The following is an 18,216-nucleotide window of genomic DNA, read 5'->3' on the forward strand; positions in this document are numbered from 1 at the left end:
ATGTTCACAAGTAATTCAGCCCTACTCTATACATTTTTCAACATAACACGAAAAATGGCATAAAAAAATTAATATTACTACAGTTAAAAAATCTCCTACAAGAAACAACCAAGAAAATTCAAAAAATATCAAAAATACAACAAAATTTGCACAAAAACAATAAAAATACACCCTGAAACGAAACACCACATAAAAATACTTCCACAGACACTACCAACATACAGGGGCTAACATGAACAATATGCACCACCACTTACAGACGTCATATCTGTTATCACTGAACTTCAACTGGCATCTACAACTATAGCTCACCTAATCTTTCAAGAGCACACATGAATAATGCCTTCTGCATGGAGAGAAAAACAAGAACTTTTATCAGGTCAGATATCCCATGCAAAAAAGTTACCAGACCTGAATCTCCATATCTGCTCTGGCTCAAGATTTCCTTACCTCATTTTTGTCTTCACTTGCTGTCTATCACTCTCTCCTAATTATGACTATAATGATCTCATTATCTATCTCTGAAAGTTGATGACATGGTCTAATCATCCACAAATTTGAATGACTCTCCTCTAACTTGACAGACCAAGCTGGAAGAGAAGCTGAATTTTTTTTTCTTGTAATGATCTAATGTAAATTGTTATTCTACCTACTAAAATTCCAGATGTCAATATTTTTCTACAGCTCCTAGCCACCCACAGCCTTGTATCCTATGGCACTACAATGATGCCAACTGGGGTATGACTAAGAATTTGTCTCTTTTCTATGATGCGATTATTGCCTTCCTTCTCCTGATCTTAGCAGTTGCTCTAATAACACAGAAATTAATCTTAATAGGATGAATGCCTTTAAAACCCCAACCATTAATTATCCAGGCCCTGGTTTTCCAACAAATGTGCCAAAGCAGTCCAAGCTAAAAATGCAAGTATACACTCAATGGCTTGAGTTAAAATAAGCCTTTCACTCACTCACATTTCAGCCTTAACTACAAAAATCAACAGCTCTAAAGCAGCCTTTGTAAGGGCCAATGAAATGCTTACCTCCTGTTCAAATGGTAGTTGAATCTTGTGGTCTCTTGTCAAGACTGTTGTGCAAGATTTCTACCCTACTGAAATTTTTACCCTGAAACCATTAAAATGAACTATGAATAACAAACTATAAACCATTTTAGGACTATCATTTGAATAAATACATTACATTGAGCTCTTAAGACAACACTTAGTCAAAACAGCCCATACCCTGTACTCCCATTGTTATCTTTATTATTTATCATCATTCTTCTTTTTCAAATTTTGTAGTTCATCCTTGACATGAGACCATTATGAAATCAGTATATGCATTTTTCAATTTTTAGTTTGTGTATCTTTAATGTCTGCATATTTAGCCTCCATATATTTTTATCCCGCCCTTTTTTGGAAAAAGTTTAATATATTTATTCAAATGAAGTCCTAAAACAGTTTATAGTTCATTTTAATGGCTTAAAGTTCAGTTCTATATACTTCTTATCAATATATTTCTGATGCCATTCCATAAAAAGTTAATCTTAAGGATTCTACAAAGATTCGTTTTATATTATTTTTCTTTTAATATAAGTTTTTAAATACATATCAATGTTTTAATCGAAATGGAGTAAAAAAGCCAATGACATAATACAATGAAAATAGGCAAAATAGCCATAAGCATTAATTCAAAAAAATTTTGATTTTAAAATATGATTAAAATTTATTGAAAGAATTCTTAAATCTTGTGATAAATGATAACTGACAAGTTTTGCCACATATGCTAGTGGCTTCTTCTGGGTTAGGAAGAACAAAAAAAATGCAATAACCAGTAAACATGAACTAAAACTGAACAAAAAACATTAAGTATGGAAGCTAGCATGGGTCAGTCATTGTTCAATCGGTATGCATGATAGTTGACAGACAAGTTAAAGTCTGACATGTGGAAAGATCTAATAAGCAACTTCCAAATATCACATAAAATCATTCCCTGGTTTCTGTTGAGTGTGCTCTGTAAGTAGATAACCACTGTAGAGTCTTTGACATTGCAGGCATTTGAGTTGTCTTCTATGTATGGCATATGGAGCTCTTGTCCCATTTCAATATTGTGGTGAATGTGGGAGAAGTGGACAGCTAGGCCTGAGCTGTCTTCTTTGTATTAATGTCTCCAATATACTCCTTTTGTCTAACAACAGAGAAGACAACTCAGGACTAGCTGTCCATTTCTCCCATACTCACCACAATATCGAATGGCACAAGAGCTCCATGCCTTACATAGAAGACAACTTCAGTGCTTGCAACATCAAAGATTCTATGATGGTTATTAAATCACAAGGCATATTCAAGAGAAAACAGAGAATGATCTTATGTGATATTTGGTGTCACTTATTAAATCTTTCCATGCATCAGACTAACTTTTTGCCAACAATCATGCATAGCTACTGAACCATTATTAACCTATGCCAGCTTCCATGAGATTTTTTTCTCACTTTTATGTAGTAGTTCCTACATTTTCAAATTTAGTTATGTAATGGTTCATGTTTATTGCTTATATTTTTTTTGTTCTTCTTAACCCAGAAGAAGCCACTAGCATATGTGGCAAATCTAGTTGGTTTTACTATCTATTATATTATCACAACCTATTAAACCCAGTGTCAGTTATCAGTAATTACATTTTGGTCAAAAAATCTAATGATACTTAGCTTTGGTCTGAAAATAAGTGACTACCAATGAATTGTGTGTTTACCTTCAAATCTACTTTATTTCACTGATGAAGTCTACCATTTCCAGAGTAAAATATCTGATCTATTTTAAGATAATTATCATTAAACATTTTTCTTGTGCATTTATTGTTCTACTAAAGAAACACTTCCTAAAAATGTATATGCCAACGGAATCATTATATGCAAGTTGTAAAGATCCAAATACAATCTTTAAAAAATTTCATTCTGTACAGATGATGCCTTCTTATATGTTCTCTTACTTTTTAGTTCTTTATATTATTTGTTTTAAATTTTTTTAACTTTTTTCCTGTTCCCAAATCAACTGCAGAACCTACAGTATTTCAGACATTAATATATTGCATTAGAGACCACAAGATGGAGACATCATCTGCCTTTCTTCACAATATGCAGTTTATAATTAGTGATGGTCTTGGATGAGCTATCTTTGATTGCCTACTATTGGAGATTGAACTGCTCTCTCTATCTCCTAAAGTCAGGAAGGACTAAACTGACCCTCCGAATAGGGAATAAAAGGAATTAGATTTTCCTTTTCATGTGATTCACACCACAAAAAGTTATAAATCTACATATAATTTGGTACTGTGGGTGGACAAAGGATTTTTTTCCTATTTTCTCAATTTTTTATTTTTATTTTTTATTATTTATCTATTTATATATAACCAGAAAAAGTCCACTCTAGAGACCAAACATGTAACTTTTTCAAGCCATTTGAGGCCTTCAACATTAGGCAAATTCATCTCACACCTAAAGACAATTACAAATCTCCATGCCCACAGCAGAATTTGAAACCTGCAGCCTGTCAGTTGAAGAATTGGTATGCTAACCATTCAATCTGGATTTTGAATTGGTTGGGGGGGGGGGGTAACTTCACAAAGTTTAGAATAAATCCTATCATTTAGCTGCTTTTATGTATTTATAAAGGTGGTGAGCACAATTTCTTTACACATCCTTTCTGATATAATAAAGTTAACAGAAACTTCATGTAGATGTGTTTCAACTTATATGCATAAATATTTCCTGCAATAAAAACAACTCAAATGAAAATTTCCCGAATAACAAATTTTCAGAAAGCATTAAAAGTAATACTACTACTTCAAAATGAGTTTCCATAAAACAGCAAGTTTCTTCTACAACCTACTGCAACACATTAAATTTAGAATATAACTGACAAATCCTGACACTATAAATTCCTAAATGAATAATTGTTGGTTAACAACCATATACATAACTAGTTCATGATTATGTGCAATTTCAATAACATTTTTTTCTGTATATATCTATCTATCTATAAAATATAAACCCAAAGTTCAGAACTTCTGTGCTTGATAGTTGTTCTAAACCACGTGAAATGTCGCAAGCTGAAATAACTAATTTACCTGATTAAAAACAGATATTTATACTTCCATTATTGAAATGGAAGGCAAAGCTATCATTAAGGTTAATTATATAAAATTAAAAGTGATTATCAATAAACTGTAGATAGCACCTAAAAGAAGTATGCACTATGATATTTCAATCTTTTCTCCAATAATAATAAGGAATAAGCTAGACAACACACACATACAAGATATATTCAGCTATGGTTTCTATGGAAGTGGTGTGAAGGCGTATATAAACCACCCACGTGCGTGCACCTACCACATGCTTTTATCTATAAGATGAGCTTTGTTAATTTACAAGATTTTGGTGAAATGTCTGTACCTCATGAAAAATACGAGCGTAATGTTTTCAGAAGTCTAAAATACACATATGAATCGATTTAATGCAAACTGAGATCAGCTACAAACATTGTATCTGCATACTACTGCCAAAGAGACAAGCGGCACACGGGCAACGAAATAATAAAATCAATAGAATAAAAGTATGAACTTACCTGATTTGAAGAATTATCCAACCTCATGCTAGGTCATGCCTAATAAATTGAATGGTAAAGCAGTCTTACTATTTAAAAACCAGCAGATGTATAACTGAGCGGTATACTCCACTACAGTATTCCGTTCCTTAGTAACCGACAACAGCGCTGTCTGACGGTAAACGAACACCTACAGATTACATATCAAAGCCGACTCCTCCCTTACGTCCTCCGTACTACCAAATGTGGCAGCAAGGTTTATTTCTAACATTTTATAAGTTATGAGCAATGAACACACACTGCACCTCTCGGGCGCCTTACAAACACATTTTCAGATATGAATATAAATGCTGTAAAGAATGTAATTTTTAATTTCACAATGTTACTGAAGGGGACGGCAAACAATTACAATGCAAGATGCTTTTTGAAATAATGTAACAGATAAATTAAAGAACCTGCTTGGAACCTTCGAAATAAAATATATAGAAAGTAATATACATTTAAAAACAAATTTCCGTAATAGGCATTCCTCTGTGTGTGTGTGTGTGTGTGTAATAACACTTCCGCTACCATAGCGCTAGACTACTAGAAGATAATCACTGGTGCTGGCAAGAAGCTTTTGTCCAGGAAACGCAGTTTAACTTTTTAACCATGCAACTCCGAAAAAATAACCGAAGAATTCACCATTTCAAACAGCAATTCAAGTGTTAGAGTTTAGGATCACACCATGACAGCATCTGCCTACAATTTCAAGGCAGATGCCGTCTTAAAACCGTAGCCAGTCCTGAATTCAACCCAGACGACGGCTAAATCCGTTTTCCAGGAAGTGGAGGAGAGTTCTGCTTACTCCCTCTGGGAAGTAAGCAGAAAATCGGTGGGCCCTGACAGGATCCCAGTGGAGGCATGGAAGGCACTGGGGGAAGAGGGAATTGACGTGTTAATAAAATTTTGTCAACAGGAAAATATACCCAAGGAATGGAGAGAAAGTACTGTTGTCCCCATCTACAGGAGTAAAGGGGATGCACAAGACAGTAAGAATTACACAGGAATCAAGTTGATGTACCACACAATGAAAATCCTGATGAGGGTTCTTGATGGAAGACTGAGAAAGGAGGTGGAGATTGCAAAGGAGCAATTTGGCTTCATGCCTGGCCGATCGACGACAGATGCTATTTTTGGGTTACGACAGATGGAAAAGTTTCGAGAGAAGCAACGAGAGCTACATCTGGTATTTATTGATCTAGAGAAAGCGTATGATAGAGTGCCAAGGCAAGAAGTCTGGAGGTGTCTCAGGAAGAAGAGGGTACCGAAGAAATGTCAGGTAGGTGCAGGAGAAGTACCGAAATGACAAGACAAATGTTCGAACCTGCTTGGGATAGACAGAAAGTTTTCCAGTGACAATTGGTTTACATCAAGGGTCAGCATTAAGTCCGTTCCTGTTTAATATTGTGATGGAGGAGGTGAGAAAAGACACGCCTTGGACTATGTTATATGCAGATGACATCATGCGTGTGCAGAATCAAGAGAAGTGGCAGCTAAACTGGAAAGTTGGAGGAAAGTACTGGAAGAGTGAGGTATGAGACTGAGCAGAAGACAGAGAGTAGATGTATTGCAAAGTGAATGGCAGCCAGGAGACAGATCTGGAGCTGGAAGGAAATGTCATCAGAAAGGTCAGTGACTTTAGATACTTAGGTTCAACAATGAAAGAGGATGGTGAAGGTGAGAAGTAAGTGAGATGCAGGATACAAGCAGGATGGAGGAACTGGAGAGAGATGGCTGGAGTGCTATGCGATAAGAGGGTGCCAATCAATCTAAAAGGCAAAATCTACAGGACAGTAGTGACATATCCTATGGAAACTGTGCCCCTGAGGAAAAATATCAGCAGGATGGAGGTAGCAGAGATGAGAATGCTTAGGTGGATGTGCAGCGTGACTAGAAAGGATCGTCCAAGAAATGACTATGTAAGGGGAACGGTGAAAGTTACCAACTTAGGAGCAAAGATACAGGAGGCAAGCTTGAGATGGTTTGGTCATGTGATGAGGAGGGAGGAATAGTGTGTGGGAAGAAAGATCATGCAGATGGATGTGCAGGGGAAGAGGAAGCATGGACGGCCAAAGAAGAGATGGAGGGAGAGGGTGGAGGAGGACTTGAGGATGAAGAACTTGGATGTGTCTACAGCCCAAGACAGGAGGTGGTTGTGGAGGAGACTCACCACAAACAGCGACCCTACTTAAGTGAGAAAAGCTGAAGAAGAAGTGTATTAATTTTATAAGGCTTCTGACTGGATCAGGTAATTATTCCCTTCTATGATCATTAATGTGAAAAAAAAATCATGAACTATGAAAACTCTTAATGTAGTTTAAAACAGCACCAAGAATATGTGCTATCCAAATATAACAGACGTACCTTAACTATAAGTTTACAATCTTTCATGAGTGGGAATCATAAACAACTCACGATCTTAATATATTTCACACTTGATCAGTTTAACACCAATAGACTATAGATTCAAATCTCATTCTAGTATGGATGGATGCTTGTGCAAGTAAGGAATGATGTTCATTGCACAAAGCAACACTGCTCCACTACTTATGGACAACCTGAAGTGGTTTCAAAAAGCATGTTTAGTCTAGTGCAAGATGGCTAGGGACTTGGGATAGGTGGATAGAGTTTAAGTTCAGAGGGCACACTGCTAAGGTGTCTAAGGTGGAGGTCTGGTCTCCTTGATTACCTGGAGATGAGAAAGTGGTAGAAAAGATTCATAGGCCAGTGACCAAGTTGGGGAGTAGTATGAGGAATGCACCCTACATTGATAGACTGAGAGTTTGCAGAAGTTTGTTGATAGGCAGAGAAGAGGCAATATGATAGAAACATTTAAGTTACTAAAAGGATTTTATAGGATTAATGCAGGGGAAATAGTTTAGCAGTTGGTTAGTGGTGGAAGAACAAGAGATCATCCCTGGAAATTAAATAAGGGTTTGGTTAACAAGGGAACAAGGACTAGATTTCTTTTGGTTAGAGATTGGTGAACGACTGGAATGCATTGCCTGACTCAGCTATGAGTATGTCTGTCAATGAGTTCAAAGGAAAGGTATAACAGATATTGTGAGGATAGTTTTGGTCTCCTGCAATGTGTCTTTGGACACCATGGATGTGTATGTATTATAATAATAATAATAGATTACCAAATATATAGCAAACCATAATTTTAGATGCATATGATTAAAAGAAAAAAAAAACATTGAGAGAACTAGAAAAAAACAGACCTGACTATTCTTCTTGACATGGTCAAATTAGAATGCACATAATTTGTAGTGCTTCTCTATCTGAATAGAAAGGGACAAAGGTACATGTGTGATACAACACTAATATTACTCTCAAAAAATCAGCACTTACACATAGTTCACTTTCAATTACACCATAATGCAAACTTAACTATACACTGCTATCTAATCTGATGGAGTGATGTTTACAACATCACAACTGGAGTGTATGAAGAAATCTAGTAAAATCTGGTTAGCTTATAGCAAACAAATCATCTAGCTGCAACTTAATAGTAGGCCTATTAGCAGACCCAAGATCATCAGAATGAGAGATGATTAAGGTGCTACCTCAGAGGAGAGATCACACATCTGTATGCATTAAGATATTAGGTGGGTAAATATGTTTTGAAGCCTGGAATAGCACCTGCCACCTGCTTATTAGAAGCTTGTAACAGCCAAAAAAACATGTTTACATTCCAACTGTTAACCCAGAAACAAGTTCCAGCTCTTCGAAAAGATCAACTCAACCTACAATAGCATCAATATGCTATAGGTTCTGAAACAGCTGTGTGTGTGTGAGAATGACACACACTTCAGGTACACCACTGATTTTTTCCAGCAACATTGATTATTCCAGCAACAGTCAACACGTTCTTTAGTCCTGAAAAAATTACAAGTAGAGTGGAAATTCCCATAATCACCTGAGAAGCTCACTGAACTGCCACAGATGGCACTTCCTGTGTGCACATCTGCATAATTATTTACATCTGTACTTGGTGATCTCTTGATTTTGAGTGATTCTTGGATTATTTTGCTTCTATTTAAACTTAGTTAGGGCTTCTAAGCAAGGGTCACTTCACAATAGTGGCAGTAGTGGTACTACCACTGTGAACTCATGAATGTATGAACATGTCATAGAAAAGCTATGGTGGAGATCTAAATAGATGGGTAGAAAATGAATCCTAGGAATATAAAAATGTTTAGGGAGAAAAAAGGGCAAGGTAATAACAACAGCGAGTACCTGTTAGATTTCTGTTCAGGACATGGACTCCTGTTCCAACAAAAAAATGTGGACAAATTCACATGGAGAGAAGACACAAGGAAAAAACAGTGACAATATTGTCATTGATAATAGTGATATCTTCTTTCTGGTTCAGGAAATTTCAGGATTTCAGGTTCAGGATTTCAGATTCCCCTGTTATATGCAGGGGAATCTGAAATAGGAAGCGATCATCATATACTTTTATTTATTCATCAGTCAGGTACAGTCTCCGATTCTGAGGTTGGTGGACAGTTTCTCAACTATTCCTATCTTGTGCATCTCTAAAGATATGGATGGCTGTTGAATGTTCTATGTCCTTTATACAGTGATGTCTTGGTCAGACTTATTCCCTGTATTTCTCCTGTGATGATCATAGCAGTCAGTCCTCTTAGAGGACTGAATGCTATGATCATCACAGTATGAAGAGTAAAATGAAATCTTATGGATTTCATTTTACTCTTCCCAATCTCATTCAGTAATCTTTTTTGATTTGCTCCTCCTTGTTTTCTAACCTTTTCTATCCAGCCAAAATCATTCTTCTTAGTAATCACATCTCCACAGTCATTATTTTTTAGTTTCTTTTCCAACCTTCCATTTCTAAGGTGTACCTTAATGCAAAATTATATATCAAGTCAGTCATTCCTGCATTTTATATTCACTGTTCTTTTACTATTTGTTTTATGTTAAGAAAGGCTGTGTTTAGCTATTTGTATTCTTTATTTCTTCGGATTTCTTTTTTTATTTGTGATCTCTCCAGGGAGCCCAAAGGCTCATCGAGGAAGGGCACCTACTCTACAGCTCTGTCTTCACCACTCAATCCACCAACTATAATGAACTGCAACTACCACCCACCACCACCACCACAACTAGTATTTTCACAGACAATCACAAACATCCATGCACACAGCAGGATTCGAACACACAGCTTTTTTTTTTTTTTTTGTTGAAGAGCAGATATGCTAACTGCTCGGTCAATCAGGCCAGCTATTTTCCATCATGAATGATAAACTTCTGAGATATATAAATTGTCTACTTCTTCAGTGGGGTTGGCTATAAAGCTTATGTATAGGTTTTTATGCAGAGCTTTTTCTGTGATCATTGTTTCAGTTTTTTGTTTTAGTCAGCCTCTGGGTTATTTTTAACCCAGATTTATCCACAGCTCTGTCCATTTATTAACCACTTTTCAGGTTCTAATCATTCTCTGTGATTATTTAATCAGGATAAAAATGAATACATATTGAAAAGAAAAATATGTACGTTTAAAAAGAATTAAAGTCATGCAGATTTTGGAGGTGAACTGCAAACTCAACTATACAATACTATTCAATGGAGAAAAAAAAATTCAGCTAGAGTGACATGTGAAGTTATCTGCAGGATACAAAAATTGTAAATTCAAAAATTGTAAATTGTAAATGCCAACAAGAATCAAAATTACATGCCAAAAAGTTAACAAAACCAGAAATAAAAATATGAAAAATGAAAATTATAACTGCATCATATTATAAGATAAACTTTATGGCTGTTTTTTTCAGTTTAGTTAAATCCTCTTGCCAAATATTGGGTTGGCAAATAAGTTCATACGGTTTATGAGTTAGTACAAGTTTAAGCCGCTTCGCCTGTCGCAATTGTTTTGCTACCGCACAACACAATGCTATTGCGCAGTTGAAAGGAGACATTTCACATAACCTTTCACTGAATTTTCATTCAGCCTACATCAGTTGCATTTGTGTAACATATTTTTAGAAATGGAAGGAAATAACGTACATTACCAGCATATTTTGCTTTTTTATTTAAAAAAAAGCAAACGAGCTGCAGAGGCCCATAAAAAATATGCAGCATATATAGGGATGGTGCCTTAACAGAACACGTATGTCAAAAGTGATTTGCCAAATTCCATTGTGGAGATTTTGACATCAGTGATGCGCCTTGAGCCAGTTGTGGTTGATTCGAGTGTTGTGAAGGATATCGTTGACAAAAATCCATCACAAACAGTGTGGGAGATTGCTGCAGTACTGAACATTTCCCATACAAACATTGAAAACCATTTGCACAAGTTGGGATATGTTTCAAAACAATGTTTGAGTGCCGCATGAATTGACTGAGGCTAATATGACTGCTCACATATCAATCTGTAATTCGCTATGACATCGCCAAGAAAACGACACATTTTTGAAGCGGATGATTATGAGAGATGAAAAATGGGTCGTGTACAATAGCGTGGTATGTAAAAAGATCATGGAGGCACAAGAGCGAACCGCTGCAAACAACCTCGAAAGCAGGATTGCACCCAAAGAAGATCATGCTTTCTGTGTGGTGGGATTATAAAGGTGTTGTCCACTAAGAGGTGTTACCGTCAGGCAGAACAATTGATTCAACTGTCTATTGCTCACAGTTAACGTGACTGGTCAATAGCACAAAATGTCCTGAATTGACAAATCGGAAAGGAGTGGTCTTTCACCGCGACAACGTCAGACCCCACACATCGTTAACAACCTGGAGTAAATTGTTACGTCTTGGCTGGGACGTTTTGACGCATCCTCCGTATTCACCGGACCTGGCACCTTCCAATTACCACTTATTCCGATCGTTGCAGAATTCTCTGAATGGAAAACCTTTGCTAATGAGGAGGCTGTCAAAAGACACCTGGATCTGTTCCTCGCCAGTAAACCTCAGGAGTTTTATGGACGCGGCATAATGAAGTTGGTGGACAGATGGCAAGAGGTCATTGATAAAGAGGTCCAATATATAACCAACTAGTATGTATTATATATATTAAATAAAATGTGTTTCATTCCAATCTGAAAAACCGAATGAACTTATTTGCCAATCCAATATAAATTTAAAATTGGCTTTTATCACCAATGTAGCCTACATTTTACGCTTGTTACATCGAAATAATTCAAAAAGGAGAAAATAGGTTCAAATTCATTTGTTTTAAGAGAAAATGGGCATGGTCATGTAGAATACATACACACACACACACACACTAGGTCCGACACAGAAAAAAAAACGACTGTGCCCATATCTCTTTTTTATTTAACAAATTGAGAAAATGAACTATGATCTCCTTCAAAATAGTTCCCTTCTTAGTTGACACAACTGCACACGACGCTGCAAACTTTCAAAGCAATTCTGCAGATTATTTTCTGAAAGGCTGTTGAGGGTCACCATCGTTTTTGCTTTCACATCTTCTACTGACAAAAAAATGGTTTCCTTTGAGCACTGACTCGATCTTTGGGAAGAGGTAGTAGTTGCAGGGAGCCAGGTTTGGCAAATAGGGTGGGTGCTCAAGCACAGTGATGTTGTGATTAGCTAAAAACTGCTTTACAAACAAAGCATTGTGGGCTGGCATGTTGTTTTGGCACAAAATCCAACTGTTTCTCCATAATTCTGGTCGTTTCCTTCTCATGTGTTCACAAAATTTCATCAAGACTTCAAGGTAATACTGCTGATTTACTGTCTGGCCACTTGGAACCCACTCTTCCCTAAATATTGAAGAAAACATCAACATGGCCTTTAATTTCGAACGACTCATGTGTGCTTTTCTTGGTCTTGGCGATGTTGCTGACTTCCACTGCATTGACTGTCGCTTGCTTTCCAGATCATATGTAAATATCCAAGTTTCATCACAAGTAATTACCAATTTCAATAAATCTGGTTCATCCTTAATGCATTGCAAAAGATCTAAACACAGTTCCTTGTGACGTTCTTTTTGTTGATCTGACATTTTTGGAATCATTTTTGCACAAACCTTTTTCATGTTCAATTCTTCCGTTAAAATGCATCGAACACTTTCCCTATTCAAATAAACTTTCTCAGCTACAGCTCGAACACCCAACCTTCTGTCTTTTTCGAATCACATCTCGCACTTTTTTAATGTACAGACAAATCTGGTTTCAGAACATGCAATTTACAGACAAAAAATGCTGTTGTTGGTGGTAATGATGATGGCTGATAGATGGCATTCATGGTAGTAGTGTCGTAGTGGGGAATTAAGTAGTAGTAGAGAGGATGAGATGTGTTTAGCAAAGTAGAGTAGAGTGCCCTCCCACGATGAGTCCTTGGAGTCCCTGGAGGTGTTATGTAATAATAATAATGTTTTCATCAGTAACTGCTGTGCATGGGCAATCATTTTTCACGCTTTCTCTGCCTTCCGAAAGTCGTTTGTGCTATTCAAAAGTACATGCACGAGACATGCACTCTTCACAGTAAGTCTCAGTCTATAATTGAAAAGTTTCCATCATGGATTTCTTCAGTTTCACAAGAAACTTGATGTTAACTTGCTGTTCACTCTTACACTCCAACATTTTCCGACCGAGGGTAAGGAAATGTCTATATTTGAACAACCATCCACTAGCACTGAGTAAAGCAATGGAGTTGAGCCTTGTTTCACAGTGACAGGTTAGAACATGCTCTATAACCATCTCTTTGTCTCACCCCTCCCACTCTCCATTCCCAGTCTCTCTCTCTCACTTTTTTGTGTGTGTGTGTGTGTGTGTGTGTGTGTGTCAGACCTCGTATATTACTCCCACAATACAAGAGACAGCAGGCCTATAGCAAATAAATACCATATGTAAACTAATAAGATAAACTCCAGAATACAAGTTTGTACATGAATAATATAAATGTGAACATAATGCAATCCCTTATATAAAACCATTACAGAATGATGGTTCCAGTTTTTGAATAATAATTATTCAAAAAATAATTATTAAAAGTTTTTAATAATTGGTGGATTTTTATATAGATGATATTCACAGATATTATCTTAATATTTAATCCTACCATAGAGATCATCTCTGTTTCTAACAATTATTTTTTTTAATTCCGAGTGTACCTATATATTTTTATATGCACAAGGGTTCACCTAATTGGTGCAATGATCTTAACTCTTTCGGAATCTAAATAATCACTGACTCAAAATAAACACATTTAATAAAACAAAAACAATATATATATACACTTCAAACAACTTTACATAACTAACTACAAATTTAATTGGATCCAAGGCCTTTTTTTAAATAAACTTACACTTAAGACTAAACACTTTGTTTTCAAACTGACAAAATGTTCATAGCCAATTTCTCTCTCTGTCAAGGCCCTTTTCTGAAGATATATGACTCCATTCTTCATTTACACAGGATCCTTTTCATCACTCATGTAGCACACAAAATCTTCCTGACTTAATTCTGTCTCTTTTCTTCAGTAGAAATAACAGTCAGATCCGGCGTCCTTAATACAGATGAAACTTCCTAACCAGAGTTTTCTCGAACATTCCTTTAGAACGTAAATAGCAAATTCTTCTTTTATTCACTAAATGCTTATTGACAGTCTTAACTCTTCCATTACAGTTCTACAATTCCCTTTTTCGGAATCTCCTATAAATCTTCCAATTAGCGTTTCCTCCAATATTCCTTTCAAAATGCCTATAGCAATATTTCCCTTTTCAAATAGTTCCACCATTCCTTTTTCAGAATATACTATTAATTGTCCTCTAACTGGCACATAAAAAAAACTCAAGTTCCTCTGAATCTAAATATCTGCCGGCCTGTGTTCTAAATTCCTTCTGAACGCTATCCTGTTTACATTCTCTCGCTGCTTCGATGCCGAACTTGTCAGCTGTCAATCACACATCAAACTTCTCGGCAAGCATGTACACTCCAAGAAACTGGTAAGCAAGAAGTTAGGTATAAATAATGACTGACACGTTGTCTCCGTTAGCAACAAGAGAGAATGTCTTCATAAAAATACAAAACTTAATATTTTATTTTAAATTACAATAAAATTCCTGTAAGTAATACAAATATCAAATCTGGTAAGTACATCAATTTTTTTTACCTTCTTTACATATCACTTTTGACAAAACAATTTCCATAAAGGGCACATCGCAAGTGCTGACGATGAGTGTTATGAAACTAAAACTAATCAACATTTTAACATAAACAATTCGTAAAAATATTCAGAATTTAATTATGATTATTTTTACACAATCCCTTATATAAAACCATTACAAAATGATGGTTCCAGTTTATTAAGTAGTGTGCTTTTTAAAAAAGTTACATTTTTGAAACCTGATGATAGTGGTAGGCAGCAAAAATCGATCTCTTCTAGGTATGGGGCCCTGAACTCAGTACTATGAAGTCTTGAATGTAACAGAATAGATACAATTCTAAGGTTATCCAAATAATTACTGATAGTAGTGAGTAGAGTTGGTATATAGCTAACAGAGTTTAATTTCATATAATATCAGACATTTCAAAACAAATCTCCAACATACTAAAAAAAGTTCCAGTTGTCTGCCATCTTCAGATACTGCAACACACTAATTCACCATAAACATTTTTTTTTAATGTGAATCCTAACCCACAAAAGTTTGTAAACCTGTTGTACATTAGCATTGGTATTATCATAGAAATAAAGGGTTACAGAATGCAGAAAACCTACTCAAGAAACCAATATACATGAAAACCATCCAAGCCACTTCAGGCCTATATGAATGTGTCATATGAACAAAGGAGTATCCTGCCTATATTCATTCTAGTTCAGTTTTCCTCTATAGCAGTGTTTCTCAAAGTGTGGTATTCATAACCCCCAGCGTACGTGAAAGGTCTTCAGGGGATACATTGCAATTTTTGGCTATGCATCATTAATGCATGGAATCATTATTTAGAAAACAAGAATTAATTTAAACATATATATTTCTTAATAAATTATATATATATATATATATATTAAATTATATCATGTATGAATTCTCCTGCTCAAATTGCATTACTATCACCCCGGCATGAACATCGGGGCAATAGTAACTCGCTCCCTGCAGTAAACAACACGCCCTCCACAACAGATACTATACTGCAGACGCATGAAAAACAATTAGTTTTATTATGTCCCTGAATAAAGTACAGAGACATTTGCAGGCTGTGTAATATATTTCTCAACAAATAGTGCAATTACAGACAACTGGGATAAAAACATCACTAACTAATGAATCACATGTCCCGTCCTACAGAAACTGTTGTATACTCAAGCAAAACCATATGTTGCACTGGCAACATATGGTTTTGTTTGACACCATCCCCGTCGTGAATGTGTTAAAACTAATTGGCTCTCATTTCAACTCAATTGTTGAAATGAGCACCAACCCAATTGTTGGCTTGCTTTTGTCTTGCACAATCTTTTGTTAATACTGCACCAATCATATGCACATCTTCATAGCTGCTCTATCTCTAGTGGCCTACCATTGCTGACTGTTTTGTGCTCTGCTTTCACTTCTCATTAGTAATTTGTGAAGGATTGTTCATTACGTATCTCAAGTCTTCTAAATTACTGGGAATTTTTGCTTGAAATAATGTGAAAGAAGATGCCACTATTTGGGTAAATGACTGACTATGCACACAAGGAACCGTTCCCGCAGCCAAAAGTAGTGATGGCGAATAGGAGCTTCTTGGTAAGTCATACCCATTTTCAGTTTTTTTCCGAAAACTTTAGTTTGCGAAAATCCCCGCACATATCTTGCACCACGATTTTTTTTTTTTTTTTTTTTTGGATAAAAAATGCAAGTTATATTCGAGTAAATATGGTAATTTTTTTAGCTTTCAAATTCTTAAGAATGGATCATTGGTTAAAGACTGGATTTATAAAGCGTACAAAAGAGAGCAATATAGCAGATACAATAAGCTGTAAGCAACAAGAAAATGTTGATATTGTATCCCTCTCATTCATGATAAATTATTTAACTTAAAAATTTATAGTATCTTTATAGATTTTGTTCTATTAAAAATAAATCATATTTTTGTTTACATGATCAAATAAAATAGACATTTACAATGAAACATACTTTATTATTATTATTTTGATAAGGGGGGTACTTGGTAATAATGAAAATTTAAGAAGGGGTACACAGATATCTGAAGTTTGAGAAACACTGCTCTAGAGAATGAGAAAAATTTGATTTTTTTTTAGCTTTGCAGTGGTGATATTTCCCCTCCCCATTTTCTTATGAATGGATAGAATGAGGCATCTGTTTCAGAAAGTGCTTGACAGATGATATCAGATCCATCCTGGCGATCAATTTTTGTTACTAATGGGGGGGGGGAGAAGGTTAAAGTTTTAAAGCATTTTAAATAAAAACAACACATTCTTATTTTTCATGAGGAAAACTTTATTAAATAGAATTTTTTATTCCCATAAATATATTCCTATACTGAGGATATACTTTGGTGATTTTAAAATATCAGGAAATACATGCCCTGTAATTTCAAAAATCCTTGGTTTATAAATCAACACATCCATAGTTAAAAAAAAAAAAAAAAAAAAATTCTTCTCTCTTCCATCATCTATGTGGATGATGATGAGGCTGAATGAACTCTTTCCACTTCTGTGTCTCCCCTTGGAGAGTCCGAACAATTCTGTCCAGTTTGGTGTCACTTGCGATTTGGTTTTCAGATCTTCTTTTATTCCGTCTACCCATCTAATTCTAGGCTGCCCTTTGGATCTTTTACCTTCCATTGTTGTATACAGGGCTTTAGTTGGTAATCTTTCTGTTCCCATTCTGGTCACACGACCAAATGATTGCAGTCTTCTTTCTTGGATTTTGTCTATTATTGTTATTTCTTGTTTTAGTCATTTCCTTATGTCTTCATTTCTTAGTCTATCCAGCAGAGATACTCCAAGTAATCTTCTTAGCCAACCCATTTCAGTAGTTAATAATTTTTTCTCTTAAGCTTTTTTCAGATTCCAGCATTCACTTCCATTGGGAGGACCATTGTCTCAGATTCTTACTTTTGCTACTCGTTTGATGTCGCTTGACTTCCATATTTTATTTAGTCATCCAAAAGTTTGGAATGCTTGACTGATTCGTCTGTTTATATCTTTTGTAATTTCACCGTTGTACTCAATTACTCCTCCAAGGTAAGTGGAGTTTTCTACATGCTCTACATTCTTATTATCAATTTCAAGATTGGTGTTTCGTTTTCCTATTTGCATATTTTTTGTTTTATCTATATTTGGATTTAATCCAAATATAGATAAAACAAAATTCGTTGTAGATTTTCTTCCATACTTGCAAGTAATGCAATGTCGTCTGCAAATTTTAAATTTGTTATATTTTCCCCATATATTTTGATTCTGGCGTCTTCTTTGTTTAAGGCCTTACTGGTTGCTTCTTCCAGTATAAGACTGAACAGGTCTGGTGACAGACTGCATCCCTGTCTTACTTCACTCTCGGTATGGAACCAGTTGGTTAAGGTGTCCTCCACTCGTACAGCACTTTCAGATTTCTCGTATAGATTCTTTATTATTCTTATAGTTTTGA

The 18,216-nt window shown here is 35.6% G+C and overlaps 1 protein-coding gene across 3 annotated transcripts in view; it reads right to left on the minus strand.

The window, feature by feature from the left end:
• The window catches only part of LOC150107309 (transforming acidic coiled-coil-containing protein 3-like), a 319,360-nt gene that overhangs the window by 246,644 nt on the left and 54,500 nt on the right, over positions 1 to 18,216 (minus strand). Inside the window, exon 1 of one of the 3 annotated variants that reach the window (XM_090391176.1) lies at positions 4,617 to 4,743. The exons of the other annotated variants lie outside the window; for them this stretch is intronic. Within the exon in view, the coding sequence (XP_090247302.1) occupies positions 4,617 to 4,643 (27 nt within the window). The 5' untranslated portion in view covers positions 4,644 to 4,743. Of the gene's footprint in view, positions 1 to 4,616; positions 4,744 to 18,216 lie in introns of those variants that run through there. 3 annotated transcript variants of the gene reach the window in all.

This window comes from Typopeltis vanoorti, chromosome 4 (genome assembly GCF_054136105.1).
Source record: "Typopeltis vanoorti isolate ZY-2024b chromosome 4, IOZ_Tvanoo_1.0, whole genome shotgun sequence".
NCBI lineage: Eukaryota > Metazoa > Arthropoda > Arachnida > Uropygi > Thelyphonidae > Typopeltis > Typopeltis vanoorti.